The sequence below is a fragment of the Terrapene carolina genome, unplaced genomic scaffold (assembly GCF_002925995.2).
Source record: "Terrapene carolina triunguis isolate 2854851 unplaced genomic scaffold, T_m_triunguis-2.0 Scaffold234, whole genome shotgun sequence".
Classification (NCBI taxonomy): Eukaryota; Metazoa; Chordata; order Testudines; family Emydidae; genus Terrapene; species Terrapene triunguis.
Genome location: NW_020664585.1, coordinates 5,116,207 through 5,134,863, shown reverse-complemented (window position 1 = coordinate 5,134,863; position 18,657 = coordinate 5,116,207). Strand labels below are relative to the sequence as shown.

The 18,657-nt window shown below is 41.0% G+C and overlaps 1 protein-coding gene across 2 annotated transcripts in view; it reads right to left on the bottom strand.

Moving 5' to 3' along the window:
• Positions 1–3,250: 3,250 nt before the first annotated feature.
• Positions 3,251–18,657, bottom strand: part of HECTD4 (HECT domain E3 ubiquitin protein ligase 4) — an 87,526-nt gene continuing 72,119 nt past the window's right edge. The window contains exons 61-75 of one of the 2 annotated variants that reach the window (XM_026656876.2): positions 17,174–17,381; positions 16,072–16,295; positions 15,836–15,987; positions 15,458–15,564; positions 14,372–14,495; positions 13,337–13,527; positions 12,784–12,930; positions 11,379–11,498; positions 11,077–11,232; positions 9,181–9,284; positions 8,041–8,262; positions 6,426–6,592; positions 5,799–5,994; positions 4,791–5,013; positions 3,251–4,107 (exon numbers count right to left, since the gene is read on the bottom strand). In XM_026656876.2, the coding sequence (XP_026512661.1) occupies positions 3,971–4,107; positions 4,791–5,013; positions 5,799–5,994; positions 6,426–6,592; positions 8,041–8,262; positions 9,181–9,284; positions 11,077–11,232; positions 11,379–11,498; positions 12,784–12,930; positions 13,337–13,527; positions 14,372–14,495; positions 15,458–15,564; positions 15,836–15,987; positions 16,072–16,295; positions 17,174–17,381 (2,478 nt within the window). In that variant the 3' untranslated portion in view covers positions 3,251–3,970. The remainder of the gene's footprint in view (positions 4,108–4,790; positions 5,014–5,798; positions 5,995–6,425; positions 6,593–8,040; positions 8,263–9,180; positions 9,285–11,076; positions 11,233–11,378; positions 11,499–12,783; positions 12,931–13,336; positions 13,528–14,371; positions 14,496–15,457; positions 15,565–15,835; positions 15,988–16,071; positions 16,296–17,173; positions 17,382–18,657) is intronic. The other variant, XM_024196255.2, reaches the window with a different exon arrangement.

Sequence of the window (18,657 nt, the reverse complement as noted above, 5' to 3'; positions counted from 1 at the left end):
CAGGGGATTGGACTAGAGACCTCTCAAGGTTCCTTCCAGTTTTATGAAATATTTTATCTTCCATCCTCTCCTCCTTACTAGGGCATAGAGAATCTCCATTAATAGAGCCTCTCCTGTCAGCTTTCCCCAGCCCTTAGTTTAAAAACTGCTCAATAACCTTTTTAATTTTAAGCGCCAGCAATCTGGTTCCACTTTGGTTTAGGTGGAGCCCATCCTTCCAGTATAGGCTCCCCCTTTCCCAAAAGTTTCCCTAGTTCCTAATAAATCTAAACCCTAAGTTAAGTGTTCTAAAATGTAAACTAGTTTTTTATAGGCACATCTCAGATTAGGAATTGTTAATGAATAAACAATACACTTTGTAAAAAGTAAAAGTAGCCACACGTTTCAATGTTTGCAGGGAAGCCTGCTTTCTTAAAGCAGTTGTAGTTCAGTACTGGAATGGGAACTGGTGCCAAACATTGCTGTGTAGACAAGCCCCACAGCCAAACTTCTGAGTGGAATGTACAGCAGACGAGCTGCTTGTCGCTCAGTAACATCCCCTGTGGCAGCTGTTGCTGCAGGACTTTCACTGCAAGGCACCATTGTCCACACAGGATGTTACTCTGCAGTCACACAAGGGCTTGCCAAGGGGCCAAGTCTGTACTGGTGCCATTCAATGTTCTCCCTGATAAGGAGGGCTCAGTCAGTGTCAGGGAGGTAGTACTATCAAAGGTTTTTCCTTAGAAAAGTCCCATAACATCCTTGGTATTAAGTAAGTTGCTTCTGCCAGCAGCAAGCAATGTAACTGAAGCTGAGAACTAACATCTGTTTACAAATAAAGACAGTGTCAGGATGCTTCCACCCAAAGTAAGCATTTATTAAATACAAGAGAAGCCAACTAAAGGAATTAAAAACAAGTGGCAATCAACCTGGCAATGGTAGTTTCTGGGGCAGAATACTATGGCTGCATCTCTCGTTCTCTAGATGATGAGGTCTAATTGGATACCTTATTCATGGGGAAATTGTAGGGTGAAAACATGGAATAAATTAACAAACTAAGCTGCCACATGGGTTTTCTCTGCAGGAGATGCACTGCATTCTTCCTGTTCAAGAGAAACATTACCAGTGTCTGGACTTGCCTTTCCCTATTGTAAAAAATACTTACAGCTCTGCTGCAAAGAAATATAAAGAATATTAGCCCATAGACCTGGGCTTTAAAGAAGAATTTCTAGTAGTTTTAATTCTCTCAGAAGATGCAACTTCACGGGCAGGTTTTCTATATCTAGTCTCAAGTAATAAGAACACAAAATACATCTAAAGATGGATGTTTACTCATTAATGCTGTGTATGGTACCAAGCTGGACCCCTTACAGGTACTAGAATAAATACCTGACTGTTTCCCACTGCTGTGTAATTTTACATTCTGAATGAGTATCCAAGTAAAATAAAATTAAAAAAATCACAACCCAAGGTTTGCTTAGAAAGACAGGCTTATTCCAGGGACTGCAAGGTTCACTTTGAGCACAAGGAAATAACCAGGATTAGAAAAGCTTTAGTTCAAGGTCATTGTCACCTAAGCCACAGCAGCACTTCATTCCGTTAACTTGTTCTTCCTACCAAGGGACCACACCATTCTTCAAATCAGTCAGAAGTAGATGAAGGTTATTTATTATTGACACATTTTTCCTGTAGTAAGAAGCTTCATTTACACAGCAGGGTGTAAACAGCATTGACTAAAAGTTTGTTAAATGCAACCATAAATAACTATAATAAATAATAGAGATCAAGGAATTTTACAGCACACATTTCAGGGCCAAGCTGTGGAGATGCTTTACTCACATGTGCTTTCTGGAAGGAGAAGCAGAAACATTAGCAGCAGTTATCTTACTCACAGCTGTAATCATATCCTAGGAAGGGATTGGCATACCAAAGTCCTCAAACCCCTACCAGTGAGGTATTTGACTGAATTTTGAGTCCACTCAAGTTGTTAGGGGTTTGAAAGGAGATACTTAAACAGTATAAAAATGCTATTCAAAACCCGAAAGAAAACCAAAGCATTTAATTGTCAGCAAAAGTAGTTCTGCTCTGAAACTCAGATGACATTCTTCATGTTCCCCTTGCTCAGCATCTGTTTGAGAATGCACTTTTTAGATGGGAATAAAGCATTTCAAGCAACATATTGTGCTTAGTCTTCCTCTGGTCTTGGTAAACTTTACACGTTTGCCTTACTTGGAATGATATTTCATCTACATCTATGCTTCTACCAGAAAGTGGACAAGATTCAAGAATATATATTATTCCTACATGTTTCTCAGAGGAGAGGGGGAGGGGAATGCTATAGAATGGTGACAGTTCTCCTAACAAAAGGATCTGGAGCCATTGTATGCCAACTACTACTACTACAGCTGTTACACACACACCTTTCCATTCACACTCAGAACAACACACATATACACACTTAGTGGCTTTCTCTGTTCTCACACATCCTGCTCTCCAAACATATCACACACATAATAATTCCCAATATTCACAATAATATACAAAAAATACAGCTTTTCAATTCCCATTACAACTGACAAGCCAAACAATTAGTGTATGTCTGTCTTCTAAAGAGACACGTAATACCAACCTTAAAGTACAGTCACACACACAGAGTCATAGACCTTTATGTGGTTAGATGTGCACCAGCAGGAAAATGACTAATCGGTAGCTTAGTACTGGCACTTAACTTACATATAGTACTGAGCCAAGAAGTACAGCAGTAATTTCAGTGTTCTCTTCGGTTCTTGAGCACAAATAGGTTTTTCATATGAGTTCAGTTCTAAATGGTTTATGAAGTGATGCCTCACTTTAAATACACCCAATAGAGGGCAACACTTGTTGCGTTAGTGAAGGAAGATAGATGTGGTGTGTTTTACCGCTGCAGAACACATTCCATAACATACAACAGTTTAACATACAGAATTGTCACCTCCCCGTATTCCACCATTATCTTTCTATATAAAATAGAAGCTACATCTTCAATTCAGCAACTCTGTGTCTTTGTCCCCCTTCTAGGTGTCACATTTTTAGGATAATTTGCTTCCTTTTAGATAAATCATTTTTGAGTACAAAAAACAAAGCACAGGTTAATATTTTAAACATGGAATGTGGTATTTTATACACCATAGAGAGAACCCACTCTTTCTTCCAAAAAATCAAAGATCAGTGAAGGAATTTTTGTTAGTAGGTTCAGTATCAATCCAGGAATGTCTTGATTAGGACTTAACTGTATCATTCTTCACTGTTCTGGGTTTTTCAGAGTTATCCAACTCTGAAAATAAAACATTGAAATTTACTGTGGCAGTTACCAATGTGTCTGATTTGTATTTAAATAGTTAATCAAGAACATTTCAGGATATGTAAACACCTGTAATTGGGAAACCTATTTTCTGTTACAAAACCCGTGTGAGTGTGTGCTGGAAGTTCAGTGTATCGAGTACAGAAAACAAACTCTCAGCTTTCATATGAGAGGGATGTTGTTCTGATTTTATGGAAAATGTGAAAATTAATTTAAAAAAATCACATTTTTGTACTCAGAAATGTTTTAGAGGGAGAATGAGCTCTAATCATTTAGATCTGAGCTCAACCTCAGAATAGCCAAGTTTGTTGTGTTTGCATGGGCAACACAATTTTAAATTACAAAATTAGAAATGTACATGTTCAAAGGTCTTTTAAAATTAAATTATACACATCAAACTGTTCTGTACTAAACTATCCTACAAATATTCCACAAACAAGGCAGCAAAATAACCAGTCCACCACAAAATCTACAAATACAAAATGTAAGTCTTCCAGTAATTACTGTAATGGGAACAAAAGTTCAGAAAATAAATTAGTCTCCAATTCTTCATGTAGTGTCACTGGAGGTATTTGCAGGTAAATCACAGGGTTCCAACAGAGTCATGAAACGAGCCTCCCAAAAGCATCCCTAGTCTTGGTCTTGCCCAACTCAGCCGCTAAGTGGATCCTCTCTGTAGTGAACAGCATACCGGAGCTTTTCTAGCATTATATCCAGAGAGGAATATTGAGGAAGCTTTATCATGAACATACACGTTTCAACACGGATGTACCGAGAATCTGGGGAACCTGTAAAGGAACCACATGAAGGACTTGTTAACAACTAGAACTTCCAAGTATGTAATTTTCACACTGTTGATATTAACATGTATCAAAATAATGGAATCCCGTAAATTCTAGGTTCAGGAGACCCATCAAAAAGCCCAATGGAATTTATACTGTTAAGTTTGGTGGGGCCAGCACTTGGCCTACAGTATCGTCACTTGAAAAGAGATTCTGCTCCATAGGAGCCACATCACGAAATTCCACCACAGTCCCTGCCTCTGCGTATACGGCCAAAGGGCAGGTATTTGGAGTCTTGAGAAGATTTATTTTTTGCTTGAAGCATCTTATTAGGGCGTGGCTTAAAAACAGCCACATCATCTCTCGTGTCATAGTTACAACCATTTCCTAACTGCAATGCGCTTTCTTCTGCAGCCTTGTCTACACAGTGGGGTAATGTGCACGATGGGGGTGTGATTTCTAAAAGACACTAATGTGTGTGTTAACTGGTCCATGCAGACCCTGCTGGCATGCACTAAGTTAAACAGCACTCTGTATCATGTTAGTGCACTTTACTCCACTGTGCAGACAAGCCCTGAATCTGTCCAACAAAGAATGTTTTAATAGGCAGTAAGGATTTCAAATCTAAAAAAGGTCACAAGGTACGAGAGGCTGACTTTATTTATACAAATGTACAGTAAACAACATACCTGCAGCTCCATCTGGGGGTGCAATTTTCATGGGATAAGGTGGGACATGTGCAGTATCTGGCCCTCCATCTTTACATGGACATGTAAAGGGGATTCGTTCCTGGTTGCAGGCAAACTTGATGAATTTGCAGAGTTCTTCTTGAGTAAACATTTCTAATGCACCCCAGAAAAATTCAATATGTTGGTCTGTTTCCATCAGCCCCACCTGGTACATGGTGTGTGCCTATCAGAGGGAAGGGGAGGGACAGTGAAATTAGATACAGATGAAGAACATGATGTGTATTACTCTCCTTTTCACGTCTTCCATCACTTTTATTTTAAAGCACCAGTGATAATGGAAATCAAACACAGCAGGGTATCCTAACCGATCAGTTTTACCAATACAAGTTCCACTAGAAATCGATTCACTCAAACTGTTGCATTGAGATGTACCTGGAATTTTATATCATTCGATCCCAATATCTGCTTCTATAACAGACTGACCTTTACACAGACCCTTTCTAAACCGCTTCCATGCTGTGTTTTTGTACACGGTTCTATACCAGCTCAAGGCTGCTGCTGTTGCAAGGCAAACACATCTGAAGAGATCACACAATATTGTAATACAACGAGTTAAAGGTGTTTGATAACGGAAGCCAAAAACCAACCCCTCTTTGCGGTGCATTGCCTATAGCAGAATATTAACATACTTCAAGGCCAAGGTCAAGTAATTCTGAAAAAGTACATTTGCAGAAATTATCCTGCTATATCCCGTTATGAAATTTTAAACAGCTAATGTAATCTTAGCCGAAGGGGCAGATATTGAATAGAGTTTGGCGACGTGGACATTTTTAGAGTTTGATAATTTAAATACTGATTTTAAACAAATTTAAGCCCTGCCTGAAAAACAGAATTGTAGTTTTTCTTGAAACAGAAGCAACTATGCCAGAAGGTGCTTACCAATTCGAAAAAAGTTCGTTACCCTAACTTTAGACACGTACGTTCCCAAGGGACTTCAGCCCAACATACCTTCAGGAACTCCAGGTTAATGTAAGGTAACCCACATGTCCTTAGCTCCATTTCTAGAGGAGTCAGCGTTGTTAGAAGCTGCAGGGGTATAATCGACCCTAGTCCAGCACGCACAGCCGTCATGCAGTCAGGATTCTGCAGTTCATGCAGCCTCAGATTCCGGATTGCTGTTGCATATATGTCCTTATTCTCCCAGCTGACATAAGGGATTCAGAAAGAAATGAGTCAGAAGAAAAGTCTTACTCCCTATTACAAGCTGCAATCCCATTTCCTGGGTTCCCAAACAGGGGCTTCTGGTCACTCATTCTGATGCCATCTGTTCCCAATTTAACCCACATGCAGCAGCACCTGCTGATCCTGGTGCACGCCCCTTGCTTTCATAGCTGTGAGTGCACGCACACAACATGCAGCTATGACTACTAGGAAGTGGTCACTGTGCAGTACTGCTCAGCCCTCCATTATTTACAGATGAACAGCCATATGCTGGAGGTTCCCAGCTCCTGCCAGTCAAAGATACTGGTATTCCCAGCTTTCACCATGTTACAGCAGCATCACCATTTAGCTGATGGTTGAAAAGCCATCACATTTATCCTCGTGAAACACCCTCCCAACAATGGTGTTACTCACATGACGGGAATGTGCCTGCCTCTAGGACACAGCTCCACCTCCTCGCCGGTCATGCTCAGGTAGGTGAACTTGCAGCACGGTTTGTTAGGACAATCAGGGCTCTCTGTGGCTAGGTGCTGGGATGCAATTTCAGCACACAAGGCCTCCAGTTCAGTCTCATCGTTTATCTAGGATGACACGTGATAATATCTAGTAACTTGCACTTTACTGTACCTTGCTCTTGTTAATCTCTTCAGACATCATGCCAACATAATGAGTAAAAGGGCAGGCGCCGGCTTCCTCATTTCCCCAGGGGTGCTTCACCCCTGCCCTGCCACAGGCCCCGCCTCCCACTCCACCCCTTCCACAAGCCCCACCCTGTTCTGTCCCCTCCCTCCCCAGCGCCTCCTGCACATCAGCTGTTCCGCAGCAGGCAGGAGATGTTGGGAGGGAGGGGGAGGAGCTGATCAGTGGGGCTGCTGGTGGGTGCTGAGCACCCACTCCAGCCTCGAAGTACCCGAAGAGTCGGCGCCTATGAAAGGGCCCCATTACATTTTACATCATCCAATGACAATGGCACAGACACGGAAAGGCAACCTGTCCACGGGTAAGCGAGCACACGTGGGTACGAGGAGCAAGCCAGCATTCTAGTTTAGCACTGTACAGATTACGAATGTGGTATTAAATTTCACATGCTGCATAAAGTAAAATATTTAAGAAGGATAACGAGCATGTCATTTGACCTGCATTCCAGCTGTGAGGATCTGCTGGGGGACTCTCTTAGAGGTTATGCTTAAAAAAACCCTAAAACTATCCCTGTAACTCACAGAACGTTTTAAAGATCGTGCCAGCCACTGCTGAGCCAGCCCAAGGAACAGACGTTGCTGCATTTCCTTTACTGTGCTAACAGCTACTTTGTGCTGTGCATAAGGACAATTAAAATGTCTATTAGAAACATGGGGTTATGGGAAATTAACATTTGCCAAACAGAACACCAAGTTATTAGGAAAAGCAATGTTAGTTTTCACATTTTTAAGGGAATATTATAAAGAGTAGTTTAAAAACTAAAGAGCATTTCACAGACAATTTAAAGCTACTACTGTTTTATAGTTCTCCCGACAATTGTGCACCGTACTAACATTTGTGCATGGGATCGCCTACTGCCTGCAATGTTTCGAAACTAAGCGCTAAGGGCTGAGTTATGGAACTGATTCACAGCATTAGGTTTCTCCAGATTACTGAATTGCTGGCTAATGAGTAAAACCTGTTGCTACCTAATGTGGAAGCCCTGACACAGTTGATCGTGGCACCTACAGATAAATTGTAAAAGTTAAAAGTTCCTAGTCTCAATTTAAGCAGAGCGTGGCCATCCTGGGAGGGATGACAATGTCTGATTGAGCGGCTTTCCCATGCCAACGGGATGTAAAATGACTAAAACTCAGGGTCTCATCCTGCAGTTTCATGCATGATGATAAAGCTTTGCACCCACATGGAGCCGTGCTGGCCTTTAACAGGAGTTTGAAGGATCAGGCCCTCAGGCAGTACAATTACGGCAGGGTTTGCTATCAGCAGCTAAGGCCCAGTGCACAAGGGCTATGGGTAAGGAAGACAAAGAAGAAAAGAGGGAAAAAATTACATTTTCAAATTTTTTGACGTAGTTGTAGGTAAGGATGTCAGCTTCCTGGAGATCAACATCTGGATCCAGTGGTTCTCCTACTAAGGTCTTCCAGAATGAGGATAAGAGATCCAGTGGAAGAGGAACGTCAGCTCTAACTGCAATGCCCAGCAGCTGTCCAAAGAAATGAAGCAACTGCTCTTCCGCATAGGTTATAGGACTAGGTGTCAGAATATACTTCCCCTTAATAAAACAAACACAAACGTTTAATGATTAGAGAAAACGCCAGAGGTGAATATTTTCAGGAAGTAAGAATTGGCAGGTAAGAGGTTTTCAGCCACGTTAGTTGCCTAGAAGAGAGTTTCTCAAAGCATGGGGCCCGAAGATATATAAGTGTTGGCCCTTAACAACACATTGGGGTGTTGAAGGGGGCTCTGCTTTTAAAAGTTTGGGAAACGCTGGCCTAGTTTTTTTGTATTAGTTTTAATAGTTTAAGGTCTAAAGCATCTAGGTGTTAAACAGCCCTGCGGTAGTCTGCATACAGAACTGGATTGTGTTTATGTTTATGCAGTCTGCTCTGCCCCAGCTCAGCAGCACCGCAGGGAAGGAGTCATGCCTCAGTGACTGAGCTCTCTGGGACAGGGACCATGGCTTTACTTGTTTCTGTAAAATGTCTAGCACACAAAATAAGGGCCAAATTCCAATACCCTTACTCACATTGAGTTGGGTTTACTCCACAAGTAGCACTACTGATTTCAGTGAGGACACTTGTGGAGTAAGAATGGCAGAATCTGGCCCATAAATAACTTCTCATGAAGAAATACAAGGGACAATCTTGAAATCAAACACTTTAAAGGGTGCTTGGGAGGAGATGAGCTTTGTTCTAAGGTCAGAACTACAGCATGTAGCAGACAGACAAGCACCTTACTTCTTGTGGACATTTTCTAAACACCATGCAGGGGAACTCACCTACACATTCCCTCTAGTCATTAATGGGAGTTGTATGGCTAACTCCCACATGCATCACTTTGAACCCCCCACCCCCAGTTGTCAGCAACTGAGAGCATTCTAATCCTGCCCTAGTCACTGAGTGCCGATAGCGAGTGTGTCCTTCGTACAAGGAAAGCACTTTTCTATGAATTCTCCATGGGGATATCGTACCTTATTCTTATTGACTGCAGAGCTGGGGCACAGCAAGAGCAGGGAAAGTGAGGAGCTCTGTAACTCCTTACAGACCTGCCACAGGAAGTGACGAAACGAACCACCTGAAAGAAAGAGGCAATGCTTTCACGCGAACAAACCACACTCCCCCTCTGGCCTCGCTCCTGCTGCCTTCTTGTCCACAGTGTACTATCCCCCTGAAATCAACGTGTAACTCCAATTTCTACAGGGGAAACATGTTTCATTGTGTATAGGTGGATAACCAAGAGTGGGGAAGATGGCAGCCATCCCTAACCTGTTCATGTCTCCACTGCCGTTGTTTAACTGCAGAAGAGAACATTCAGTGGATTGCTTTCCACTGCATTCTCAAGTAACGGTCTTGTCTTCAACCGCTAGTTGTTTATTTAAGGTTATCTGGAGAGGTGCAATACCTGCTTAGACTTCAAGGAGAATTCATAACCTTATTAAAATGGAACGTATTTTCATAAAAACAACGAGGAGTCCGGTGGTACCTTAAAGACTAACAGATTTATTTGAGCATAAGCTTTTGTGGGTAAAAAACCCACTCCTCGTTGTTTTTGTGGATACAGATTAACACGGCTACCCCTCTGATACTTCATATTTTCATAGTGATGGAACATGCACGCAGCGTACTCGCAATATAGTTAAATGCAATGAGGCAATACTGCTAGAATCTTAAAGCAAACCAAGTTAAGTATGCATCACATTAATCTATTTACAGGTATTGTTATTCATCATAACCGTGTGTCTTAAAAAGAAAACATGGATCTAATACTTTGAGGGGATACTTCAAACAGCTCTTTAATGACATTTCTGTGCACCTCCAATAACTTCCTGCAGTTTGATAGAACTGAGTAGTCAGTAGTGGGGAAAGTGTTAACTAGAATTTCCATTTTTCCATCTCCCATGCTATATCCTGTCATTAACCTCCTAAAACGACCCATTAGAATCAGTACACGGAGATTGCATCAATCTAGCAAACAGGAATTGATTTTTTTTTCTCAGATAGTTTGTTCTTTAAACCTCCCTTGCAATTGCATATACCCCGAGGATGGCAACGAATCAGTAAAACAGGAAACTTTCTCCTGGCTCTTATACCAGTATCTCTTGGAGATGCCACCCAACAGTATGTAGCACTGGGGAAAGTGTCTCTAAGCCAAAGTTTAGTGATGAAGTCATTTAGATAAGCCTCTCCCTAAAGTCAGTATGTTCAGAAAACTAGTTGGCCTCAGATATGATGTTTTCCCAATTTCTTTCTAGCATAAGAATAAAGCATACCAGGGACTAGCATTTCATGTCTCCAAAGAAAGATTTGTAATATAAATGTCTACTCAGATAAACCAAACAACTATCAGATAGCTTAGACCCCAAACTTAGGCTTTTGTTTTTCCCCTTCAAAAAAAGGGAAAACTATGAAAATGAACTTTTTTTTTTTTTTTTTTTAAATTGGCTTAATTTAAACCTTTCCCCTGAAGTGTCTGCAACTCAGCTATTGTAACATGGGATTAATCAAAAAAAAAAAGTGAAACTGACCAGTGTACTCTCACTGTCCCAGCCAAGTTGCACTCAAAAATCAAAACACAAAGTGTTGGGAGAAAAGGAGACATATCACAGTCAGTCGTTATTTAACAAAAAAAAGTTCTGACCTAACAAACGTTCTTTTAAGTAGAGCATCACTGTAGTGTCACTAGGGATCTGTCCCTGTACTACTTATTCAGTCTAAACAGTCATTAACTTTTATGGAACCTGGTCCTAGTAGAGACTACAAGCTCAAGTCCTCTGTAGCATTAGTTCTCCCTGCCTTCTTTGGGTACATTCTGATCAACATGCCCAATGCTACAGGTGTCACTACTATTCTGTCAGACTGTAACTTACTTGTTCCATGAACCTCCTCTCCAGTGAAGCGAATGTTAAAGGCATATGTGGGATCCCCACCACTGGCTAGTTTAACACAGAGCTGAGAGGATGGCACACAGGCTAGCTGCCTAGCTGCCTGGCAGAAGTAGGAATTCTCTGAAGAACGGATCTCCCCTATTTAAAAAAAACATTTTTAAAAATTGAATCTACTTTGAGTATTTTGTGTTCATAAGAGAGTGAGCTTGGTTATTTTAAGACCAATTTGAAATCATAGGCAGTAAATGAAAATGAATTGTAGAGAGAATAAATAATGCACATACCTCCCACTATTTCTAATGGATCCAGTGTGATTTCTGGGGCTGCATGATCTGCTGTTCTTTGCACTGTGGCATTCAGCACTCGATTCATTACAGTCACCTTTGTGTCATAAAAGATTAAACCTAAATAAAGAAATACATGGTTAGGTCTACAATTGGTCCTTCTGTCATTTTATTTCCTGAAATCATCTGATGAACAACATTTTGGGACTGATTTAATCTTCTGTAAACCTCAGTCTAAGAGCTGGCAAACCCAAACCAACCTTTGGACACTTTTTGTATTCAGAGTTAATATTATTGGAAGACACATGTCAAGTAAGTACTTTATCACGATATTTCTGTACAACAGATTTCTTATATTAGATGAGTATTTCCTGTCAGCCAAACCATAAGCTGTGCAAATAAGATAGAAAAGCACATTTCTAAATAGTTTTCTGAAATCTGGCATGCTCTGAGGGTGATACTAATGACAAGAAGATATAAATAAGTGTGTCGCATGGCACCCCAAATCCATACGCTACGCACAGACAGAGACTATGAATACTCAACTTTCATACCTTAGGTTTGCAAGTGCTCTTTTCTGGTTGGGTGGAAGCAAAGACCCAGCATCAGCTATTCTCCAGAGTAAATGAAATGACTGATCTGGCCAGGGTAGCCTACATCTTTTACTCATTTTATGATTATTGGAGATTCTCATGAAGGCTTCTATCTTTGTAAGCCTATCACTTCTGTGGCAGTTAGCAGGGTCACCGGTTCTGGAACCCTTGACTATATTGTATGCTCCTGTGACTGACGTACCATTTCAGCCTTATTGTTATTTATATTGCGGTAGCACATGGAATCCCCAAGCAGGACAAACGTCCATCCAGTTGTGCTAGGTATTATACACAAACAGAACAGCCTGTCTCCATCCCCCAACCATACAATCTAAATATTTATGTTTGTAGTAAGCAACAGAGGGTCCTGTGGCACCTTTAAGACTAACAGAAGATGTTTGTAGTGAGTTTTGTATGTTTGTAGTGAGATACAGCAGCCTCCTCATTACAGCAATTCCTACTGCGTTTTCAGGGTACTTCAGCAAGGTCATTTGAAACATAGCACTGCTCTGGTTGGTTCTCTCTAATCCAGGAAAACACTAACAACAGCTCTTACTCATGTGCTCACGTTGTTCTTAGACAGTCACCCCATTCAGTCAGCATACTGGGTTAGCTAGTTGAGAAGCGAAGTCAAGGAGCTTTTGTCAGTATGGTGATCAGCTCTCTATCTCCCCACAAAGTTCTCCGATTTCCGAGGTAAGTGTGGATTAATATTTTCTCCAATCATTACCAATTAGAGAACCCCCAGAACATGCTAACTTCCCCCAAGCATCAGACAGTCACAGAACTCATGCAGTCCTAGAGACACTGACCTTTGGCCTCTTGCAATAACGCAGCAATACTATTAGTGTACATTTCTGTCTGTCGCAGCTCCACCAGTGGTAGGAAGAAGGTCTCCAGCATGGTGTTCAGAGACTGAAGCAGTGCAAAACGCAGACGTAGACTTTCAATGGGAACATCTACGATGGGGGAAAAGTTCAGAAACAGAGAGGTAAAGGCCAGGACAGGAGTCCCCAAACTCATCACACCAGCACCCATTCTGGCATAGTGACCTAGTGACCACAGACTGCGTGGGCCCTGCAGAACGAACTACCCTCATGTCCATTAGCAGCAGCCCCTGCAGGCCAGGGTAGAGACACACTGACAGGGTTTTGTGTGGGGGAAGCCTGCACTGCCATTGCTTATGCTGTTCCTTTTCTGTGGTGACCCAGAGGACTTCAATTTCCAGGGCTGTCAATCCAGTGCTGAATTCACAGCCCTTCACTACGTGTTTCACAGTGAATCCATAAGCAATCTATAACCAGGAACTGAAGAGGAATACAAGTGTATGAAGTAATAACTAGAAGCCCCCCAATTTGTGCATACTCAGCAGACAAGAGACTCTGGGATCAGCTGCGTCAGCTGGATCCAAGTAAACTTCATGTGGGTGCAGTCGTGCTGGGGTAATTGCAAGATGGCGGCAGAGTCGGTTGATGTACTGCACAAGGGCTACGTCCATTTCCAAAGCCCACTTCCGGGATGCTTTCTGAGCGTGTCTCGCGTCAATGCAGGCACACCTGAAGAACAAGGGGATTAGAACTGTTACATGCAAATGCTCCCCTGGACTGTATTAACCATGAAGCCAGGTGGCTTTAGGTCTCTCCTTTTCCCTTTCCCTAAGTACAACTCCTTTAGCCTAGAGATTAGAATGCTTCAGATATGAGGGGGAACGAATCATTATCATCCCCCCTTGCCTGACTTTCATTACCTGCTTACTAGGCTTACTTACTGCCCTGGGCACTCTCTACTCTAAGCTCTTAAGCAGACAAGGGAGTGGGATATAGCAGGCAGGCAATTTGCAGCTCAATACCAGGGAAGAGGATCAATCCATTTAAGGGACTTCTCTGCTTTGAAATGGTAACAGGGAAGAAAGTAACATGATGACTAAACATTCTACTCTGTACTGGCTCCTTCAAAACAAGTGGAGAAATCTACCGAAGCAGTTTCAATATCATGAGGCACAGAATGCAGGTTTGATGTGGCACGAAGCCAGAGAAGGCCAGTTCAGGCAACAGCTGGCAGTGCAGTTTTTGACAGATCAGTTTATTATGGATTTTGGAAGTAAGAGGGACAAAATGAATTAATTTTGTTTAAATCAGGTTTCCACAATTCAGGTGTGATCCTCCTAGCTAGCATGTGGGAGCCAGGAACACTAATCCTGGCAGCTGAATATGAATCAAGTCCCTTAAGTAACATTCTAAGAAACTATTTAACAATTCTATGTTGAGGCATTGTAGCCATGTCCAGAAGTGTATTGAGCATTAAGAAGTGTCAGACTAGCTGGAGTAGAACTGATCCATTCCAAACATGTTCAGATTAAGCACTGAATTCTATACCACTTTTACAAAACATGTATCGCACCTTTCAAAATGAAGATCATATCCACAGGACAAAATAGCTCTCCAGACACTACGGATGTCCTGTTTGGCTCGATCAACAACAAATCTGTGAAATCCATCCAGTGTCAAATACTTCTCTTCTGGAACTGACAGAAGAGACGTAAGTATCAAGCAATTAGTAACTTACCAGAAAAAAATGTACATAAGGCAGGCTTATTTCCAGAGTGTTTGCTTTTGTCTGGCTACCCTCAACTCACAGCCGAAACTCAAGCTCCCTGCCTGCTTCCCACTGGTCTTGTCCTCTCCACAAGGGACAACTCCAAGACAGCCTTTCCCAGAAGAAAATCTGAAAACATCAGGGTTGCTAGGGTTGAATTCAGTGTTCATTTCTCCCTTATTAACGACTCCATCCCTGCAATTCCATCACGGAGCATTTCTACCTGAGAGGGAGCTCTATGCTAGCTCTCCTATAACCTGACCATGTGTTTCCAAAACCGAAGGGTGGAGCCACAGAACAAAGCCTCGTTCTCAAGCCTTGCTGGCCCGGGAGTGGAATATCAAGTGAGAGCCTTGCACTCCATTCCCCTGCCCGGCGGTACCAGACCCGAGATTGCCATGCTAGCTACGCAGCATTTCTGAAGCTTTTATTTCAGCTTAATAGATTACAAAAGTCTTACTACGAAGAAACCAATTCCACACTAAAACTGAGGAACACAAACACAGGGCAAGTCCCATTGTTCAATCACATTCTGTCTCCATTACACATTGCCTTTATAACCTAAGCTCTTTGGACGTAGAGGAAGACTAGTTCCCTGCCCCAAGTGCTTAGTACGCCGCTGGAGCTATAATAATCATGTGCCAAGTTCTGCTCTCATTTACCCCAGGGACTCCAGATTCACACTGATACAAGCGAGAGTGGAAATTGGACCAACATTTGCCATATCTTTTAGACAACGTGTAAATTAACCTCATTTAAAAAAAGACAAGTGGTCTTTCATTTTTAGTCTAGAAATACCTGGCCACTTTACATGTTTGAAATCTTTACCCTTTGATAGATAACATGTTTTCAGAGATAAAGGAATGAGAAGAATTTCTAGACAGCCCCTACCTTCTTGTTTCTTTGTAGGAGACTTCTCTGGGTCCTTCTCATCAGGTTTGCCCTTCTCTGGAGATTTTGGCTTTACAGTAGGTTTTTTCTCACTTAAAGCTGTTCTGCTATGGGACAGAAACATTTTTTTGGTTAGAATGTATATTTCCTTAAATGACTGAATGTGGGATCAGTCTAAAATATGAAATATTGTTTAACATAATAAATGATTTATGCCCTCAAAGCCATAAGTTATTTTGGGTAGCCTCTTGATTTTTTTAAATTTTCTTTTAAAATCATCTTCTGCACACCAGTATGTCAGAACACTGAAAAGAAAAAGCTAGTTCCATGCAGAAAAGCCAGCTGTTTTATGACTGCAGAAAAGTTCAAGGCACTAACCTGACACTATTGAGCACAGACTTTTCTTTTGCAGGTGGTTTAGTAACCGGACGTTTGGAGCTCACAACTTTCACTGGATGTTGCTCTTTGCCTGCCTTGTTATACTTGCTCTTGTCAAACTTAGGCTTGGACACACCGTATTTCCTTAAAATCTTCCACAAGAGAAATGAATGATTAGCCAATATTTTCAAATTACCCCAGGAGAATAATTAAAGAGGTGTTTTACAACCAGCTACCTGAGTGAGTTGGTCCTCCAGCACCTTCTTTGGTGGGCGGACATTTGTGAAGAAGACATGGAGAAGGTTTCCAGGAGTCTGGGAATTTATTTGCTCTTTGCTCAGATAAATATCAGCAACTTTAATGGGTTTCGCTGGAGTCAGGCTCAGCATTTGTTCAGAGTGACCACAGCTCTTAAATATTTCTGAGAGGACTTCTCGAGCACCTGGGACCAATTTCTCACCTAATACAAAAAATTGCAATACAATACAAATCCAACATGAAAAGAGAGTTTAGAATTAAGACACTGGGAAGACGTGTTTCTATTCATTCACTATATTATTTAAAAAAAACTTGTGCTCTAAAATACTAGACAGCAAATAATTTAGAAAATAGTACACAAAGCAGTCATGACATTTTTAAAGTTCAATGGATGGTACTGCAGACAGTGCCTTCCATTTATTTTGATCCACTACGTTAGTGTAATTTAGAGTGACATCAACAATTGATTTAGTTATCCAGCAGATCCCCGGGTGCACATCACAATTTGCATAGGTACACAATAGTGTTTATGTCAATAATTGAATTAATTGTTCTCTGAGGCCAATTCTCCCCCCACCCCGGATTAATCTTTTCTCCCCCTCATTTAGAATTTAGGCCCCATCCAACTGATATAATTTTCTATAGCTTTCTATGATTTGATTCAAGAGGTTTTGATCACATTGTTAGAATAAAATTAACCATTGATTGATGTAAAATTCTGCTCAGTTACTCTGCATTTGCCCCAGCATAACTCTGTCCAAGTCAAGGAATAGTTTGGTCTAATAATATTTGTAAATGGGTTAAAATCACAATTTTTTTTCCTGTCGACTATTAAATAAGTTAATCATGAATAATATTGTATTTACTATCTGACTGACCAGCTTTAGCGATTGTTGAATACTCCAATTGTCACAAATCCCCTCCCCCCAATCTATTGGCAAGTAATTTATACGAGAACAATTTTTTCCATTGTCAGTCAGTCTGTCAATCAATTATTCTGGATTTACACCAGCGTGAGAAGAATGTGACCACTGCATAAAACCTGGAAACAAGGTATTTACCAATATGAAAGATACACACCTTTTATCGATTTATCATTAAAATAGTCTTCTAGGACTGGGCTCCCTTGCGTATCAAATAAACTCTGATTTACAGTAGATACAGTTAAAATCTCCTCAGTTGACATTTCCATTAGTTCATCTTCACCATCCAGACTTGACAAACCAATCAGATCACTACTGTTAAATAAACTGGCTCGGATTTTCTCTATTTTAGCTCGTGACCTTATCTGCATAAATAACGAAAGTAGTTACAAGGAATTCTGATGGGGAACAAATTATCTGTCATTTATATTGGTTAAGTCTTGCATTCTCTTTTCTTGCAGAGGTTTAACGTTACACATGTGCTACATTAATCCTCTGATACCAGAATTCAGATTTACCTGGCAATACATCCACTCTAGGAAGTGGGTTCTTTGAAACCACCATACCCTGGGTTAATTACACAGGCCTCTGAGAAATGACTATTCCATTTCTTAAGTTTGGAGGCAACTCTCAGAAGCCTTGAGATAAGAAAATGTTAGTTCTAGATCAACTTGAAGGTTTCAGGGTCACCTGCAGTTCTCAACTGTGCAGTATCTAGAAAATATCTACATAAAATTGGCTCTTGAAACCAGAGCTATTGTTCCATCTCCCTAACTTTCTTGGAAGCTGTGAATATCAGTAATGCATCATTATTGGAGTAGCTACAGACCAGGTGTAGGGTTCAACATGATTATGTTACCAATTTCCTTGTACAGGGTCTATTGCTTGTTTGTTTCAATGTTAATATCTTTGGCTCAGTTAAAAATTAAGACAGCTGAATACATTCCTTTGGAGTAAACTATATTTCCTTCTGTAAGAGGAGCTGAAACACAAGCCTAATTCTGAAGCTGCAACAAACTTGAGGCAGATGTTACTGAAAGCATCTGGAAGCCCGGGGGAGATTTTTCAAATGTGGGATTTAGGAGCACTAGACTTTCAATAGCATTTGCAGTCCTTTGGAAAGGAGAATTTTAAACAAGCAGATGTTAGCCCACATATGCTACGCTTTTGGCAACAAAGTTCAAAACTATTCAATGTCAAACCATAATACTGATGGAATCAAGTACATTCTTAAAGTCACTAAAGTAATAGACTCTAAAAACCCGCAGTGACTTTACACTGTTGCATTCAGAAAGGATGTTGATTTTAAAGGTTCTGATAAAGGCAAGAGAAAGTGTTTAGAGTCACTGCACTGTGATCTCTGGGGCAAATCTGAAGATAATTTAGTACAAGAAAGCATACCCATCAAATTCTAATTGGAATGCATTTTATGCGTGTCCTAGTTAGATAGCATAATTTGTGCTGAACTATTGCTTGTTGATAGTACCTGCAACTCTTCAGCCAACATACAAAAGTGAATTATTCAAGTTGTAGTTTTACCCCCACACCAGTCACATGGAAAGGAAACACCCTCTTTGGCCCTGTGAGTCACCCCCACAGTATGGTGTAGAGAGAAGCGAGAAACAAGATTTGTTTTGTTTT